This window comes from Bos indicus x Bos taurus, chromosome 24, assembly GCF_003369695.1.
Source record: "Bos indicus x Bos taurus breed Angus x Brahman F1 hybrid chromosome 24, Bos_hybrid_MaternalHap_v2.0, whole genome shotgun sequence".
NCBI classification, from domain to species: domain Eukaryota; kingdom Metazoa; phylum Chordata; class Mammalia; order Artiodactyla; family Bovidae; genus Bos; species Bos indicus x Bos taurus.
Genome location: NC_040099.1, coordinates 54,791,553 through 54,811,422, shown reverse-complemented (window position 1 = coordinate 54,811,422; position 19,870 = coordinate 54,791,553). Strand labels below are relative to the sequence as shown.

At 39.9% G+C, this 19,870-nt stretch overlaps 1 protein-coding gene and 1 pseudogene across 21 annotated transcripts in view; both read left to right on the top strand.

The window, feature by feature from the left end:
* The window catches only part of TCF4 (transcription factor 4), a 385,601-nt gene that overhangs the window by 307,246 nt on the left and 58,485 nt on the right, over positions 1-19,870 (top strand). For all 21 annotated transcript variants that reach the window (XM_027525705.1, XM_027525688.1, XM_027525689.1 and 18 more), the window contains 2 exons: positions 15,048-15,153; positions 19,526-19,659. In XM_027525705.1, the coding sequence (XP_027381506.1) occupies positions 15,048-15,153; positions 19,526-19,659 (240 nt within the window). The remainder of the gene's footprint in view (positions 1-15,047; positions 15,154-19,525; positions 19,660-19,870) is intronic.
* On the top strand, positions 15,581-15,753 carry LOC113883052 (annotated as a pseudogene).

Here is a 19,870-nt window from a genome sequence, read left to right as displayed (position 1 = left end):
TTTCTGTTTTGACGATTCAAACTGATTGAACAAAGTAATTTAGTTATCAAAGGAAAGAATATTTATTCCTTGGAAAGGAATCAAAGGGGCATTCATACTGTAATTTTTATTGTTAAAGAAATTGACAATAAAAATATAAAATGTTGTTTGTATTTATTTATACCTTCATTATTCCAGATAAATATTTGAAGTAGCCAGTAGCTGATCTTTAAACTGGTGTCTTTAAGACTGAGAAAAACTAGATCCCTTAAAAAAGTGTCTGAAATTTAAATATTAGAGAAAGTCAACTGAATTGTCTTTTAAATGTGCTTAAAGATATTAACTACTTATTGTTGGTAACTTGATCTTCTGTTACCCAGTCTTTAAGGTTGGTTGGTTTGTTTTTTTTTAAATAACCCTATCCTAATGGGATAATTTCCTTTTTGTTTCTGTCGCATAAACATTTTGTGTTAAACTAAGCTCACTTTCATACATTTTCTAGTTGGTTGCTATATGTCTGAAATCTCCCAGTCAGCTTCTAATGAAAATTCTGACCTCCTATTTTATTTATTTAGTATTTATATGTACCAAAGCATCGAGAAGCTCTGCTGTGAGTTAAGTCAGTGAAATATTGCTGGTTGATTTTACCTGAATGTTCGCCTGGGGTATGGGGAAGGGCAGGAATCTGAAGGAATAATATAGAGAGGTGGCTGATTGGACGGAGAGGTTGACAATTTGCGTACTTTTTTTTTTTTTCTCATTTCAATCTGTGCCACAGAGTCATACATTTGTTAATTATTTCATGCTTTTGTTTTTAGTTGAAAGTACTTAGGCCCATATGTTTTGACAGAATAAAAAGATCATTCATCCTTTTTTCAGCTTTGTGAAAGGGAGGAAGGATGGGGTGGTAGTTTTACAGTGTACCGTGCCGATGATTCCTGTTCAGAACTTCACCAGATTGGAAACTCACTGTTCGTTAACAATTCTCTTGGTGAGCAGAAGATGAAGGCATCTGTTGGAAGCAGCAGCGTTAAGTATGCTGTTTTAAAGCCCAGTCTAGATTTCATCTTTAACTCTACTCAACATCAGTAGATATTTACCAATATGAAAAATTCATCTCCACATTCTTTAGACCATAGGTGATTTGGAAGGATATTCTTTTTTTTTTGCTGGAGGATAATTGCTTTACAATATCTTGTTGGCTTCCACCATACATCAGCATGAATCAGCCACAGGTATACATATGTCCCCTCCCTCCTGAATCCCCCTCCCTTCTCCCACCCCATCCTACCCCTCCAGGTTGGAAGGATATTCTGATGAAGCACTAACAACTCTGACCTGGGATTTGCAGTGAAAAGCCTAGGTTAAACACGAGTCCTACTGTATCGCACAGGGAGCTATAGTTAATATATGTGATAAACCATGATAGAAAAGAACATGAAAAAGGATATGCTGCAGTCCGTGGGGTCGCAGAGAGTCAGATACAGCGAAGTGACAGAACTGAACTGATACATTTATATGTAACGGAATCACTTTGCTGTAGGGCAGAAATTTACAACCTTGTCAATGAACTCTACTTCATAAAATAAATTTTTTTTTCATAAAATAAATTTTTTTTTTAAATTTCAAGAGTTAGTATATGAACAGCAACAACAAAAAGACCTTTTTCTGCCTTCCTAGAGTCATGTGACTTCTGGGACAGGAAGTGGCCCTCCCTGCTTCTGTCTCCTAATGTAAAAAGGTAGTGAGATGGTTGACCACTTGGACAGATAATCTATCTCAAAGTGATTATTAAATAATGTAATGGATGCAGAAAATCTTTGTAATTTAAAATACCTTGAAAATACCAACTTTTTATGATGATTAAGCATAGAATTTCACCAAGTTTCCTTTCATACCATTAAGTTCAAGGTCAGAGAAGTTTTGTGAATCGTGTTTTTTTTTGAAATTTCATCTTGTCGGAATATCTGCTGGAATCTTGGCTTCACCATCTTTTCCTTCTTGTCTGGGTCTCTGCTCTTGAAAGTGTGTCTTTCTGCTTTTGTGTGACACAGCTTTCTTCCCAGTCCCTCTTGATTCTGGGAGGGCATGTATACTTAGGAATGATGGCCCTTGGGCCCTCTGAATGGTACAAACACAGCCCTCAAGATACTGGGATTGGAGAAATAGAAATGGCACATTTATTGCCATTAAGTGATCTTTGTAATTTGCCATTTATAGTGACCTTTGTTGGGTACGGGCAGACTGTAAAGTCAGCATTTTTCTCGGGTGCTGCTTTTCCTTCTTGTAGAACCCTCTCTGTTCCCACATCCCCTCTCCACTCTCCTCTCACTCTTAAAAACTGATTGTTGGGAAAGGATTAGAGACCTCATCACATCAAAGGGAAATAACCGCTTCGGTTGGATGTGCTGTGTGCTCAGTCGTGTCTGACTCTTCACAACCCCATGGACTGTATGTAGCCTGCCAGGCTCCTCCGTCCATGGGATTCTCCAGGCAAGAATACTGGAGTGGGTTGCCTTGCCCTCCTCCAGGGGATCTTCCTGACCCAGGGATCGAACACCAGTCTCCTGTGTCTCCCACATTGCAGGCGGATTCTTTATTGCTAAGCCATACAACATCACCATGAGGGAAGCCCTCTAATAAATGCTAACAGACTATAAAAACATTTCCCACGATGGGGGATGATTGGAGGTGTGTTGAAAAGTGGATTTGTAACGTGGAATTATTTCTGGGAAAGTAGGCTTGTATCTCTTATAGCACTGTACATTGACTAAAGCCCATGGCAGTGGTATTAATTTGTTTACGCCAATAGTGACCAGAATTATTTGAGCCTAGATTCCTTTTTTAAAAACACACCTATTAACATCCATTGAAGGATGTGAGCTCTCGGCTTCAGGCATCAACCAATGGCCTTAGGTTCAAAGGGAGAAGGACGGGAAATGGATCTCTTAGAACCCTTAAATATCGATTATTATGGGTGACTGCCTCCATTTTCAGAAGTCAGCTCAGCTCTAAAACACACCGAGAAGTGAGATGTACTAAAATCTATTTTGGCAGAATCAATGAATGTTTATCTTTCTCTGTGTTATGATATTATTTAGTTTGACTTGTATCTTGTATGTGATGCATTCATTCATTCATGTGGGCATTTAGTAACTACTGGGGCCTATTCTGTGCCTGGTTCCACACACACACCCACACATCCCCGCACATTGTTTTCATAATCCTTTTTTTACCTGGAGAATAATTGCTCTGTGGTGTTGTGTAGGCCTCTGCCATGCACCAGCACGAATCGACCACAGGCTGACGTACATGTGTCCCCTCCTTCCTGAAGCCCCTCCCATCCCATCCTGTCCCCTAGGTTGTCACAGAGCACTGGGTTGAGCGCCCTGTGTCCCACCACTTGCTGTCTGTTTTACATTGGTAACGCACATGTCTCCAGGCTACTCTCTCGATTTGTCCCGCCCGCTCCTCCCCCTCCTGTGTCCGTAAGTCTGCTGTGTCTGCATCTCCACTGACGCCTGCAGATACGTTCAGCAGTACCATCTTTCTAGATTGCATACGCATGCATTAATGTACAGTATTTGTCTTTCTGACTGGCGTCACTCTCCTAGTACTTTTTAAACTTCACTGTTTCTGTGATGGACTGTCCCCAGCAGGCCTTCCTCGCCTTCAATGTGGAAGAAACAGCAATAATCAACTTTGGAATAAACCCTAAAATTAATTTTCCTCTTTATTGTGGAATTGTATAATGTGTTTTCATCGTGAAAACACGCCATCCTCATTCAGTTGATGAAATCGTGTCCTCAGAGGTCACAAAGCTATTTATTGGCAGATGTAACCAACACTATTTTGATGTTGCAACACTTCCTCACGACTCTGTGTTGGTGTCAGTCGCTCGGTCATGTCCGACTCTTGTGACCCCATGGACTGTAGCCCACCAGGCTCCTCTGTCCATGGGATTTTCCAGGCAAGTATACTGGAGTGGGGTGCCATTCCCTTCAGGGGAGCTTCCTGACCCAGGGATCAAACCCAGGTCTCCTGCATTGCAGGAAGACTCTTTACCATCTGAGCCACTAGGGCACACATGACCCTGTAGTTGTCATCTTAAAAAATAAAAAGCAAATAGCTGGTAGCAAAAGAGGAAAAAATAATATTGCGATGGGAGCTGATCCATTAGAAAAAATTGATAGTCATGAATTTGATGTGACAGCTGTAGAAAGTGAGATAAAATAAATTAGCTCAATCTGCTTATGATTGAAATCATCTGCTATGATTTGTAGATTACTACAAATAATAATCTATAATAATAATGGGCTTCCCTCATAGGTCAGTTGGCAAAGAATCCACCTGCAATGCAGGAGACCCCGGTTCAATTCCTGGGTCGGGAGGATCCGCTGCAGAAAGAATAGGCTATCCACTCCAGTATTTTGGGGCTTCCCTCATGGCTCAGCTGCTAAAGGATCCACCTGCAATGTGGAAGACCTGGGTTTGATCCCTGGGTTGGGAAAATCCCCTGGAGAAGGGAAAGGCTACCCACTCCAGCATTCTGGCCTAGAGAATTCCATGGACTGTACAGTCCATGGGGTCGCAAAGAGTGGGACACAACTGAGAGACTTTCATTCACTTTCACAAATAATAATAATTGACAGAAATAATAAATCATTCTTGTTAACATAACCTTTAATTACTAATGGACAGTCAATAAATACTTGAAAACAGCTTAGGTGTTCAGAACATTTTAAAGAGTTGTGATGGGCTTAATATCCAGTCTTTTGTCTGTGCCGATCCTGAGTCTGGTGAGGAAGCGGGTTCCCCTGTGAGTATGTAACGTAAGGAGTGTAACCAGATGAAGTCAGGTTTCACCTGGACCAAATTTTATGCAATTAAGTATTTCAAGAGATCTTCAGCCAGGTGTAACTTAATCAGTTTAAGACCTTCTCGGCGAGGGCTCAGGTACTCGGAATGCTGGCAGTGGGCATTCCTGTGATACACCACGTTGAAAGTAATAGCAAACATACAGTGTCTGCTCCATCAGTGCCAAGAGCAATGCAGGTGTAAAAATAAAAAGAAATACTTGGAGCCAGAGGCTGGTGCACATCGATGGGACTGTAGTCATGCTTCATGTGAATGCTTTTAAGTACTAGTGGTGATTTTTTTTAATCAGTTTACTGTTGGTATTAAGTCACCACTGAACGCCAGTGTCACTCCCAGCAGGTCACTGGCCTCTCTCTGTTTTTAGCCCTGATAAACAGAAGTAGTGGGTCCTACTCAGCTTCGGATCTGGAAGACAGATGAAAAGTCCTCCTTCTTGGTCCAGTGCCCAAGAACTGTCTTGGTGCTCCACTGTCTGCGGTCACCTTTCGTCCTTTGGCCAAACAGCCTTCTGAGCCCCTCGTCTGCCCAGTGGCCTGGGAGTATGTAAAGGAGACCCAGAGTTCTATAAATCTGGGTTTTGGTAGGAGTCTGTGAAGACCCTGGAGAGAAGCCCCTTAGTGACTGAGAGATCTTGTTAAAGCTCAGATGCCTAAGCAAGATGACATGATTTTGAATCTCCATTTTCCACTTAACTAGCTGTGTGACTTGGACAAGTTATTTAATATGTCTCTGCTTCCAGATTGCTTCTGTGTAAAATCGGGATGATAATAAAACAATAGGGTTAGTGTCGAGACAAAATTGAGTTTATGTACAGTTTTGCTGGAATAATGTCTGGCATACCCTAAGTAAAGTGTTAGCTATTTTGGGGGGAGGGGAGTTCTTTTTAATTGGAGGATAATTGCTTTTTAATGTTGTGATGGTTTCTGCCATTCAACAGCATGGATCAGCCATAGGTATCCATATGTCCCCTCCCTCTTGAACCTCCCTCCTACCACCCACCCCATCTCACCCTTCTATTTTTTTTTTTTTTTAATCACTGTCATCATTTTGTCATGCCAACAGTCACAAGAGCTTGGGACTGGCAGGCCTTGAGACCAGGTCTTCTCCAGCTCTGTTGAGTGTTACGGGCTTCCCAGGTGGCACTAGTGGTCAAGAATCTGCCTGCCAGTGCGGGAGACACAAGAGACGTGGGTTGATCCCTGGGTGAGAGGGTCTCCTGGAGTAGGAAATAGCAGCAACATACTCCAGTATTCTTGCCTGGAAAATTCCATGGACAGAGGAGCTTGGTGGGCTCTAGTCTGTGGGGTCGCAAAGAGTTGGACACAGCTGAGTGACAACACACACACAGAGTGTTAAGTTGTAATACCATAATAAATTGTTTCTTTTTTTTAATGTTTAACTCCCTGCATATGCCACTGAGAATGCATGATAATACATGAAGGCAGCTTAAAACCTCAAATGTTCTATATCTGTATTTCAATATCATATGTATGAAACATCTGTGATATAACAGAGTGAGCCTAATCATACCTATCTTCACTGTTTTTCTGCCTCAAGTTTGCAATGACAACACACTGATACTTGCAAAATGCTGGTAAAAATAACAGGACACTATGTAGATTAAATCACAATAATATTGCTATATAATTATCAGTGATTCTGTCTTAGTTTATCCTTATTTTTAGTTGAAGCACAGTTTTTTCCTTCCTTGTAAATTTTTAAGCTACAGAGACTTGTTTAGGAGATTGAAATTTAGAGATTTGAAAAACGGACTGCAACTACCTTTATTTTAAAATGTATTGCCTTTTTATTTGAAGAAAGGAAAGAACCAGGTAAAGCTTCTGGCCATAAGCAATGTCAGGGGGTTTTGCAGCTCTTGGGGTGCTTTGCACACTTAATAATGGGTCCAGCTCACTGTTTCACTGCCGTTGTTGAGCCTGCTGCAGGCTGGGTGTGCTGGTCGAAAGTGGATGGGCTACAGTCTGTCTATCCCTGCATGCTTCTCTGCTTCTGATCCCTTGTAAATCACTCATATCTCTGCTTCTCCTTGTTGTTGCTTTCTTTTGATTTCTTGGGGTTACACAATTTGATAAAGAAGGGAATTAAAATTCTTACAGTCTTACTACTTAACACAGAGAAAAGGTATTTGGTGGCTGAAAAGGATAAAACTCTTGGCGGTAATTCATTTGTAGAATTTAGCTTCAGACTTAATATACTCATGAACAGATAACCAAAACTCAGCTGATATTCAGAAGGGTAAAAAAAAGTTAGACGTGGTATTTGTGATAGAGCATATGGATGTATGCCAAAATGACTTGTGTTCTAAATATATTACATATTCCAGGAATTTCTTTTAGGGGGTTCATATACATGTTCTTTTTCTCGTTTTTGTGATGCACTGTGGTGGAGTGAATACAGATTATTCCTTGTTAAGGAAATGAAATAGGAATACCATATACATGAAGGGGACATTTTACACGTTTAGATAATTGGGGATTTTTTTTCAGAGTATCACTGTAGTTTGAGGAGTAAAAGTTTTCTTTCTTACTGAGAGTTACTTTAGGGCACTTCTGCTAAGTCACTTCAGTCGTGTCCGACTCTGTGCGGCCCCATAGACGGCAGCCCACCAGGCTCCACTGTCCCTGGGATTCTCCAGGCAAGAACACTGGAGTGAGTTGCCATTTCCTTCTCCAATGCATGAAAGTGAAAAGTGAAAGTGAAGTAGGTCGGTCATATCCAACTCTTAGCGACCCCATGGACTGCAGCCTTCCAGGCTCCTCCATCCATGGGATTTTCCAGGCAAGAGTACTGGACTGGGGTACCATTGCCTTCTCCAAGGGCACTTCAGAACTATTTAATTCCTATAAAAGCTTCAGGTAATTGAGATGGAAATAAAAGCTTCACAATTTCAACACATTACATCTCTGAAATTTTTTCATCTACAATCTATTTGTCAATAGATATAAATCCATCTATTTGTCAATATACTGCAACATTTATGTGTTATTTCCAAACATATTTCCTGTATGTGATAATCAAATGGGCCTTTAACCATCACTTGAAAATAAAGTAGGATCTTTTTCCACTAGTAAATATTGCTTGACTTGTTAGTATATACTGAGAATATGTAAGATAAATAATTTTTATTTCTGTAGTTGGCTTTTGCTTTTCTTTGCACTGTTGGGTTGTTTATTACCTTCTTTTTCATGCTCTTGAGCATAATTCACTACTGTTAAACCTCATGATAACTTACTCAACTCTGTTACTTTCATCTACTTACTAGCCTTTTATGCCATTTTGCTACCCATTTGAATATTTAAGTTAAAAAATTAAAAAAGACTTTAGGAAGGAGAGTGCCAAGAGGATAAGATGAGATTCAGGAGTCCTGAGCTCTGTTCAGGGCCCTCGGGTAGATCCTTTTACATCTGCCTTTCCCCCGTTTATAAAATGCGGTTGAACTGATTTCAACTTTAAAAATGTGATGCCAAGAGGCAGAAGAGAGAACACTAATTGGAGAAATTTCCTGAAAAGAGAAAGGAACATCTATAAAAAAAATTGATATAAAACATTATGAAAGAAAGGGTAATAAAAAGAGTGGAATCAGGAATCCAGTTACCAAGATGTAATGTGAAAACTCATGATCAGAAAAAGTTAAAAATCTGTTCACCGTTTATTGTCTCAAAGTGATCACACTGTGCCTAATTATAGTTCCTTTGCCAAAGACTAACTAGGGGCCAAGGAGAAAATTGCCATGTAAGATTTTCTTACTGTTATTTCCTACACATCCAGAGATCTGGGGATCACAGGAGCTGTTCTTCCCTGGGGTTCTACTTTACAGTCCTGCTTGCAGGAATGTGGGCAGGTGGTTACAAAAAGGGCGTTAAGAAGTATGTAATAGTACAAGGGACTCTAAAAATAGTAAGTAAAATGGACATCTGAATGTTCTGCCATCCAATAAAAATCAACATTTATTAAACACTGGTGGTTCGCTAGGTGCTAGGATACATGTAATCTGCCTCTCCCTCTCGTCCACCAGAAGAGTTCTTGCTTTGGAAGCTGAAAGGCAACAGCAAGTCTTATGTAAGCTGCATTATTGTGATGGCTGCTCTAACAGAGTTTCATATGGGGCTCAGTAGGTCTCCTTGGGGACAGCCATTACCCTAAATCAGTGCTCCTAATACAACTTTTTGCCATAGTGAGAAAGTTCCACATTGTGATGTCCAGTATGGTCACCGGTGGCCACAGTTTGCTATTGAGTACTTGAAATGTGGCTAGTGTAACTGTGGGACTGAATATTTCATTTTATTTAATTTTAATTAAGCTTAATTCAAATAACCACATAGGACTCATGGATACTGTATTGGACAGCACCATTCTGGACATTTTAAAAATTACTCTAAACTCTTGTTTATATTTTTTGGATATAAATACCATTTATTGTGCTCCTACAAGAGATAAGGAGTTATGCTTGACATACGTACTCTCTAATCCGCACGGCAAAATAGCCCCATTTGACATTTGATAGTGAAGAAATTGACAAATGAGGAAACGGAGCCTCTGAGAGAGAACGTGCTTTGTTTTGTCCTCACAACTACTTATGAGAGCTGGAATTTGAGCCTTGTTGGTCTGATTCCAGAGTAATTTCTACCACTCTGCCAAATGGGTTTTTCTGCTGTCTGGAGACCATCTCTTCTAAGTACATCTTCCGGTTGCTTTATGGATTAGCCAGCAATATACCTTTAACTTTGTGCTATAGAACGATTACAGTGTCCATTTCAGTTCTTATGCATGTCGAGGTACCACTGCCCTGAGCTGTTCTTTCCGCTTACAGTGACCTGTGTCCTTCCAACAGTATTGTAAGAGTTGAGGTCCGTTGCAGTCAGTTTCCTGAGCAGTAAGCTGATCCCTTACAGGCACTTTCCCCATTAGATGCTGGTCACCATCAGTGTACATGCCCAGGTGTGTGAGCGTCAGTGGCGTACCACCGACTCTTGGCGTTCCAGTGTCTAACTGTCACAGTTTCGGATATTTGTGAAACCTCCTAAGGTCTGAGCTGCTAAGTCAGCCTCCCTAGCACTTGGGCATCTGGGGCATAATTGTGCTTTGCTGTTTTCTACTCCATCATGGAGCACATAGTAACCCTCTTAAGGATCTAAAAAGTCTCAGTTACAATGTTTCAGTTATTCTCACCTGGTTCTCTTTGGAAATTATTCAGATGGTACTGGCTGGTCACAGAGAGGCCCAGGTCTACTCTGCAACCTAGTGGCTGTCACTCAACCCCACTCAGTTATACACCTCATGATACATGATCTATAACCACTTCTCTTTATGCCCTCCGGAGTTCAGCTTCCCACTTCGGGAAGAAAGTAACTGACGCATATTGGTTTCACTCTCAACATGCCCTATCAAGTTTTCTTCTCTTAAAAGGCAGTTATGAAACCCCACAAGAATTATTTCTATAAATCATTGCCAAAGTATTGCCTTGTTCTGATAGCTAACCATATCTTTTCTTTTTTGCCTCTTAAGATCAACAAATTGTTTTTTAATGAAAAGAATGTAGGCTTTAATGATTAGTTTGAATCTTTACCACTTGGTAATTTTTTAACATGGAAAAGTGGCTTAACTTTTCTGAGTCACTTTTGTCCAGATAATTTTTAAAAAATAACAGCACATTAATGCTATTAATCTGATTTTTTTTGCATGTTTTTTAGGTACCAGGTATTCTAGTTGCTTTTATATACATGATGCCATTTAATTCTCTCAAGAATCTGGCATAGCAGGCACTGTTACTCCCTTTTTATGGGTAGGAATCTAGAGACCAGAGAGTACAGTAAACAGTTCCAAGGTTGCCTGGCTCACAAATGGTGGAATGGGCAGTTGTGTGACCCAGGCCTGCCTGGGCCAGGACACTTGACCTGTCTACCATTCTTTAGTCATATAAAATAGAAATGACGCTGTTGATAATGCCCATCTTATATGATTATTATGAAGATCAGAAATAATGTGTATGGAGCTCCCAGCACAAAAGCCATTCCACAAAACGCCCTGAACAAATGGTAATCATTGTTATCTTTTAAAATTTCCATAAGTGAAACTGACATGCCAAGACATAAAAATGAGCACCTCAAAGGAAAAAGGTAGAATATGCGTTCTACTCCTTTCATTTTGTTTGTTGGTTTGTGTGTTTGCTTGCTTTTCTTCTTTTCTAGAAGGCAGAGGTTCTATTTAAAAGAATATCATATTGTTTCTTTGATGGTAGCGCAAAAGATAATCAGAACATTGGTTGGAATGGTTAATATACTATAGTAGTATATCTCAAGTATATCTCAAATTACAACACAAGTTAAATCTGTAAAATGAGAACTTATAGATTTTTTTATTTTTTCAGAGTTTATGCTGTTTACGGGGTTTTGTTAAGCTCAGAATTTCTGCATTTGTGATTTTGTTTTAAAATCAAATTATAAGAGAAAAAAGATAACGGTGCTGACTTGGAATATGAACTACACTTGGCTATTAGTTTCCCATTAAGCCTTTATTCGGCAGATAGCTCACTCAAACTGCTGTAGTCTCTGAACTTGAGCCAAGTTTGCCCATTTCCAATTTTGCAACAGAATTTCACACTTCTTTCGTTACTCTTGTGGGAGGAACTGGAATGCCAAAAGTCACCTTGATCTAAGATACCTTGTCAGAAGAAAACTGAGTGTAGGTTTTTGCTTCTCTTTAGACTCTCTGCATGTTTCCTTGGCAGAGTTTCTTCAACACATTGAACGAGAGTTTGGGATTTGTATTTCATTTTCCATCGGACTGATTTTCTGGCGTTAGTCATTTGAAGAGATCTGGGATGTTTGTTATCATTCTGTTAGCTATTTTCTCTAACAAATGTGTAAGTCATCATTCTACTTACCTATAATAATAATAATTAAAGTTGAGTGGATGTGAGCTTTTCTTACTGAATTTAGTGTCTCTGTTAAATACATTCTTGCAGCCTATACTTTCAAGTCTTTTAAGAGGCTGAGAAATTAGTTGACTGAAGTAAAATAATGAAGCAGCTTACTGATGATCCAGGTTATTAAAAATTAAAACATTGAAGATAAGCGGAATCACTTATCATCACTCTGTTTTCATAAATAGCATCTTATACCTCCACCACCACTTTTAAAGAAGGCAGCCATTGAATAGTAGACAATAAAGGACAATTGATGAGCAGGGCTTTGACCATTCCATTGTTGAATTTTCTTATGATTAAAATGTGAGGGGGGTTGATTCCTTCTACTTTTAAAAAGTGTAATAAGAGACTTCATGGTGGTCCAGCGGCTAAGATTCCCGCAAACCCAAGGCAGGGGGCCGGGGTTTGATTCTTGGTGAGGGAACTAGATCCCACATGCCGCAACCAAAGGTCCCATGTGCCACAACTAAGACCCTTTGCAGCCAAATAGATACATAAATACTTTTTTTTTTAAGTATAACAGTTCTATGTTATGTTTATTTTTACAAACAAATATATAGAGCACTTATCTTTAAAATAACTTTTGATGAGAAAGATGAAGTATATAAATTAAAAGGGAATAACATTGTACCTGATCAATTATAATATAAAGAAAATTTATAAAATATGCAGAAATTGCCTTAAAAAAAAAAAGACTATTAATAGTGTTTGATTTCTTGTTAACAAAGACGTTCATCTTATCTAAAAAATCTTAATTTGGCCACAGCACCAGAAAAATAGAAATTGTATAGTGTAACATGTCCTAAAAGCTTTTTAACCCCATACATATTCTTTTTCATGCAGGCAGCATTTCTGAACTTGGGATAGTGATCTTATTCTCAGATCTTCACACTTGATCATAATTCATAGTCAAAGTAGCCTCCTTATAAAATTACTGAAGATTTGTCTTTGTCTCCCAAAAGAGATATCAAATAATTCTATCCAAAAGGCAGATTTTGTTAGATGCCATCAATGATGTTTATGCAATAATTATAGTACATGTTTAAGGATAAGGTAGTAGACTATGTAATTAAAATTATATATTATCCTAAAAGAATTTGTTGAGATTATTTTTTTAAAATAAGGTGATTTAATAATGGGAGAGTTTATTTTCAACTTTATAGTAAAATATTGGTTTCTGAAATTGGAAGTAACACATAGTATACTTAGTTCATATTAATACTCACTAGCCAAGGGGCTGTCAGGCTCCTAGACTGTAGGTATAGTGGAGTGTGTTCTACTCATTCTGCCATTAGAATGAGATGATCTATTTCCCCTTTCCCTAGAAGGTAATTTTTGTTTTCATCTTTTTAGCTAATCTCAAGACTTCTAAATACCTTTAGTAGTATTTTCCAAACTGTTTGTCAGTTGTATAAGCCTCAAAAAAATACTGGGTTTTGCTTGATAAACTTAGGGTACTGATTTGCTTTGGGATTTCTGGCTTATGTTTTATTCTTTGTCCCTTTACAGATACTTGAAAAAAAAATTGTCCTTACTATAAGCCCTGTTAGAGAAGCAGGTAGCTGTTTATACATTTAAGATATGACTAAAATTTTAAAATAAGAGGAAAAATAGAGGACTCAGATTCCTCCCTGACTTAGGAAGAAGAATCCTTGTTTCTTTCCTTTTTTTTTTTTTTTTTAAAGTGGACCAGGTTTTTATGGTTTATTTTTGTTTTGTTCTGTTTCCAAGATCTCTCAATTTCAAGGGCACTGTGGGGCACATGTAGCATTTATGTGATGTATGCATGTGTGTGCGTGTTTTCCCACATCTGTCGCTGTGGCCCTATCCTTTGTGAAATCCTAAACCATGTATTAAATGCTTAGTTTGTGATTCATGGTGTTCTGAGAGCAATTATAGAATTTTTCTTAGGGTGTTTATTCCATGTGCGCTGTGGAAAAAAAAGGGGGGGGGGAGTTATTTTTTTGGTAACCCTGCAGTTGCCTTTTTATTGGTGAATTTCCCTTTCTTTTACTGTGACCTGTGAATATCACTGTAGGCTCACTGCCAATTTTGTGAGCCGCTGCCTGCTTCAAAATGGAGGCAGGAAGGTATCCATTTTCATCAAGAGGATGACAGTGTTTTAGTCTCTCTGACCATCTGGAGAGAGGAACTTTTGGAGCAAAAGAAAATAGGGATTTAAAAAAAAAAATCGTATTTAGCAGAAAAGGCAAGGGAGAAAACCAATTAAAGTTAAACTATACCTCATGAATTTATGCCTTTCTACTGTGCTGTCTACTTTAAAGCAAACATAAACAAGAAAATACACATGCTATTTTTATAAAGAGCTGGTTCCCCAAATCCCATGAGTATTAGTAAGCAAATGTAAGTAAATTAAGATTTTGGCAGTTTTTTAGTTTATTGAACATACAAAGATGAAAGAGCTGTAAATGAGGGTCTCCCACCCCCTTCCTGTGTGCACACTGATTTTTGGTGGTCTGTGTAGATCTGGGCTTTTAATAGCCTTTTTCTTGCATCTCTACAAAAAGCTAACACTTTGGGAATTTAATATTCTAAGATACGTTTGTCACTTTCTGTGGTCTGGAGAGTGCATTTATTTTATCTGTCTTTTTGTCTCTCTGTCTCTGTCTTTAAATTTTAATTGAAAGGTAGACTAAATAGGACAAGTTGGAAGCACGTCTTTTTTTTTTACCTTTTACATGCTCTGGGCCATCTATGTTTAAAAAAAAAAGAATGCTTAGGTTCCTACAACAACCCTATGGGTATTATATATCTACAACCCAGGTGGTTCAGTGGTAAAGAATCCAGTTGCTAATGCAGGAGATGTAAGAGACATGTGTTCGATCCCCGAGTCGGGAAGATCCCCTGGAGGAGGAAATGGCAACTCACTCCAATATTCTTGCGTGGAAAATTCCATTGAAAGTGGGGCCTGGAGGGTGACAGTCCATGAGGCTGCAAAGAAGTCAGACCCAACCGAGCACACACAACCAGATGTCGTTCTCAGTATTCTTGCCTATAACTGGAAAATACCACACCTGATTTTCCATTTGCACAAACCTACTCAACATTTTGTTTTGTTCTGTTTTTCTGTATGGGGAATGGGGTAGTGTTTCTAGAGTTTGATCAGATTTCGGATGGATGTGGTAGAAATTGTGCCTTTTGTGCCTGCTTCTTGCAAAGTCATAGACCTTGAGATTCTTTGGTGCAGGCAGCAAGCAAAACTAAATGGGCTCTCGTTCCCCAGGTTTATGCTCCATCAGCCAGCACTGCCGACTACAATAGGGACTCGCCAGGCTACCCTTCCTCGAAACCAGCAGCCAGCACTTTCCCTAGCTCCTTCTTCATGCAAGGTAAGACACTGCCTCTTCCAAGGGGATATCCACAGGTCTTTTATGTCATATATGGGACAAAAGAGTGCTGTTCTAATACTCAAGAAATGCAGTAGGAGGCCAACAGAGGACATGGGAGGTCACGCTCTATTTTAGGACTTGAATTCATTAAACGTAGAAACTTCACTGAGAGGTGTTTTGTAAATGAAAACCTCTTGCGCCATCATGAGTTAAGATTAGACTGGTTTGGTTACTTAGAAGGATGCTTCCTGGGAGAATGTCCACCGTGACTAATAGCATTTCTACATCACCTCTTCCTGAGAAGAGCACGTACATATATGTTCAGAAGTGCTTTGATTCAACATGTATTTGGAGCATCATGGATTTAGACATGTGGAGAGCAAATTGTCCTTATACATACCTCTATACAAAAATTTGACCACTTACAATCACTTCTCGGCCTCTTGACTAAGATCAAGTGTAGTGTCTGTTCTTATCAGTAAAAACGTTGGCCGTTTCTTAATTCGTAGGGAAGAACAAGTGTCCCATTGAAGATGAAGTGACCTGTTGAAAGTCAGGAGTGTTATTTCATTACACAGCAAAAGCTCTATTCCAACAACTGACTGACTGAGGGGCCAAGACCCAGCTCTTTTCCCAGACAAATACTGAAAATTACAGCTTTGTGGTAGATGAAGTATATTTAATCCACTTAATTGTCCAGTGTATTTCATTCAGCACACATGGATGTTTGCTACCTGGGCTTATAGGCTCACTTCCAGTAGGACTTCTCTTTCTGCTGCGTAGGAAGACTGAGAGGGTTTAAATGACATCTCCTTATGAGAGGAGACTATCCACAGGATGCAGCTTTAGCTGGACACTTGTGTACCCTGGACACTTGTGGTCAAAATGTGATAATCTTGTTACCAGTGTTAATGCTATGAAATTCAGATATAGAATTCACCAGGAATCCCTGTACACAAACTTTAACTCATTTTGCCTTGGCAAAGTGCCGTGGGATTTCCTCCTCCTTGCTCTTCCAGGAAGGACCATGTCACGGGAAGGAGAGCCTAGGGGCGTGGCTTGGCATCTCCCTTAGATTAGAGTGGACACATTCAAAATCATTCTGCTTCAAAGGAATTTGTTTCCTTTCCCTGTAGAGTCTTAGCTCTTTTAGGTTGTTCGTTCACATATGAAATTCCATGGAAAATCTGTAAAGTTGAATTGAACGGGTCTCTGGCTTTCTCTCATAGCTCAGCTGGTAAAGAATCTGCCTGCAGTGAAGGAGACCTCGGTTCGATTCCTGGGTCGGGAAGATCGTTGGAGAGGGGATAGTCTACCCACTCCAGTATTCTTGGGTTTCCCTTGTGGCTCAGCTGGCAAAGAATCAGCCTGCACTGTGGGAGACCTAGGTTCGATCCCTGGGTTGGGAAGATCCTCTGGAGAAAGGAAAGGCTACCCACTCCAGTGTTCTGGCCTGGAGAATTCCATGGATTTTATAGTCCATGGGGTCGCAAAGAGTCAGACACGACTGAGTGACTTTCACTTTTGCGGGAATAGAGAGAATTGGTTTCACATGTAATGGAGCACCTATTAACCGGGGTCTTTTAGCTTTGTGACCTGTCCTCGGTGTCCCTTTCTTTCAGTGGGAGCATCAGGTACGTCATTCGGGTGTATTCTGTGCCATGACAAAGGTGTATCACCTGCAGCTTTAAGTAGTAGTCACTTGGGCGTCAACGGGTTTCCCTGGTAGCTCAGATGGTAAAGAATCCGCCTGCAGTGCAGGAGATCGAGGTTAGATTCCTGGGTCAGAAAGATCCCCTGGAGAAGGGATAGGCTACCCACTGCAGTATTCTTGGGCTTCCCTGATGGCTCAGATGGTAAAGAATCTGCCTGCAATGTGGGAGACCTGGGTTCGATCCCTTGGTTGGGAAGATCTCCTGGAGAAGGGAACCCACTCCAGTATTCTTGTCTTGAGAATTCCTTGGACAGAGGATCTAGCGGGCTACACCCCATGGGGTCTCATAGAGTTGGACACGACTGAGCGACTTTCACTTTGGGCATTGACACCTCTCTTTTACGACCAGAGAAACTGTGTTACCATTACTCGTGCTTACAGAGACTGTCAACTCAAGGACTCATCACCCAAAGCCAAATTTCGTGGAGAAAAATGGACACAAGGATAGATTTTGTCCATCTGCCTTTAGGAAGGTCGCTTGGTTAAACCATGCACACTGTAAGGAGAGATCAGGTAGATTAAAACAACAGGCTCTTCTCCGTGTCAGACCATGCAAAATACGGGGAACAAATTTGCTTTTCTGCATATAAATACTCAAAACACACAAAAAAAATTTTTTTGAGTTGACATTTATGATGAGCACAATTAATTCGCACACATCTAATTCTATTCTTTCAAAACACATTATGCCAAGATCATGGGATGTGATAAATATTAATTTACTGTGAAAAGCATAATTTATGTAAAATGTGTATTTTTGTAAGTCTGCATTGAGTAAAGTGTCTGAGTTAACAAATCCTAAATGTATTTGCATATAGTACATCCTGTCAAAATGTTTCAGGAGACTCTTGTTCAATGATAGATACTCTCAATTTATTTGCCATGCATGTCATCTCTCTGAAATGTTCGTTTTTCTTAGACTTCATGTTTGAATTTAAGATGACATCTACACTTCCACAATCTCTGAGCTAAATCTGAAGTCCATGAATAGCTACTTTTTAAAAGTCGTATGTTTTTACATGATGATCACAGACACAGTACGTTGTAATCCCATTTCACATGGCTGCCTTCAGTGAGAGTCTCCAATACCCTGAGAATTCAGGTCTCGAAGAAAATGTAGTTTAGATGAAAGCGATTCAGAGACTGTCAGTAGCACAGGCTTCCCAGGTGTCTCGGCGGTAACGAATCTGCCTACCGAAACAGGAGACGTAGGAGACATGGGTTTGAGTCTTGCCTGGAAAATCCCATGGACGGAGGAACTTGCCTGGCTATAGTCCATGGGGTTGCAGAGAGTCAGTCATGACTGAGCATGCACACATGTCAGAGCATGTTTTAAATTCACTGCTGTGTGACCTCTTATTTTAACTTCAGCCTCCATCTTTTAGTTAAAACTCTTATGTTGTATACATCTTGCATTTAATAATTTTTGTTAAACTATTGAAGGAAAAAAAAACAGCAGTAACATAGATCCTCTGCACCCTTAATTTAAGAAACCCAGACCAAGCAAAGCGAACTTAACAGTGACTGAGGCCTCTGGGCCCAGAGAGTGGAAAAAAATCTGTAGGAATATTTTTAACATGGTGTTAATAGAAAATTAGCTTGATATTAAAATATATTTCATATAATTTTCTTATTATTTTAAACTTCTCTGGAGTTTTATCCAGAGGCTCTCAAAATTGTCTGTAATGTAGATACCACCTTATGATATGTGTGTACCCTTTCGATTGCTACTGAAGACTTAAGTTAGCTATATAACTATATATCAAAATATAAACATTCAGAAAGGAGGCAAACACTCAGAACTATATACTTGGGACTGTTCTTCCTTAAATTATTACATGCTGCTGCTGCAAGTCGCTTCAGTCGTGTCCGACTCTGTGCGACCCCATAGACGGCAGCCCATCAGGCTCCCCCGTCTCTGGGATTCTCCAGGCAAGAACACTGGAGTGGGTTGCCATTTCCTTCTCCAACGCATGTAAGTGAAAAGTGAAAGTGAAGTCACTCAGTCGTGTCCAATTCTTAGCGACCCCATGGACTGCAGCCTACCAGGCTCCTCCATCCATGGGATTTTCCAGGCAAGAGTACTGGAGTGGGATGCCATTGCCTTCTCTGTAATTATTACATCCCATGATATAATTCCAACTTTAATTCCATCTACTTTGTATGTCACAAAAATGAAACCCAGTCTCTGAAGTCAGATATTCTTTCTCATTATTACTTATTTCTTTATATGCTCACAAAACTTGTAAACTGGCCATCTGTGTATTATCTCAAGGGTGTTATTTTCACCCCAAAATTCAGGAACAGTTAAATTTTTTCAGTGATTTTCATAGGAAGGAAAATGTCAGGCTACATCTGAGAAGTGTTTTCTTTAGCATTAGCTACCTTGCTGTCTTGACATAATTCTATGGAGAAATATGTTCTGTTCTTTTCCAGTTGAATTTTTACTAGGAACCCTTTAACTGTGTTAAATATTTATATTTGTTTGGCAATGTAGAGCCACGTGGAAAGTGTAATGAGGTGGTCTTCTGTAATCAGCTCTCCAGCACAAAGATGCACACATCACAGGCAGTTGTTTTCGGGGATATGGAGAAGCCCTGGACTATAAGACAAGGCTGAGTGCCTCGGGAAAGTCACGGTTTTCTTTGTCCTTTACAGATGGCCATCACAGCAGTGACCCTTGGAGCTCCTCCAGTGGGATGAATCAGCCTGGCTACGGAGGGATGTTGGGCAATTCTTCTCATATTCCACAGTCTAGCAGCTACTGCAGCCTGCATCCTCACGAACGTTTGGTAAGGCAGACGCACGTGGCGAGGGCGATGGTACAGCTAGCTTATTAAATCCCCTCCTGTCTTCTCGTGCATGTACACATGGGCTCTGTCAACGGACATAAAATGGCACACACCCTTCTGACAGTCTCGTTTCTGGGATCAGAGACATACTCAGATCTCCTTTGTAAGCCTAACAGACCCTCTGTGTTGTGCACTGTTCTGTTGATTGAAT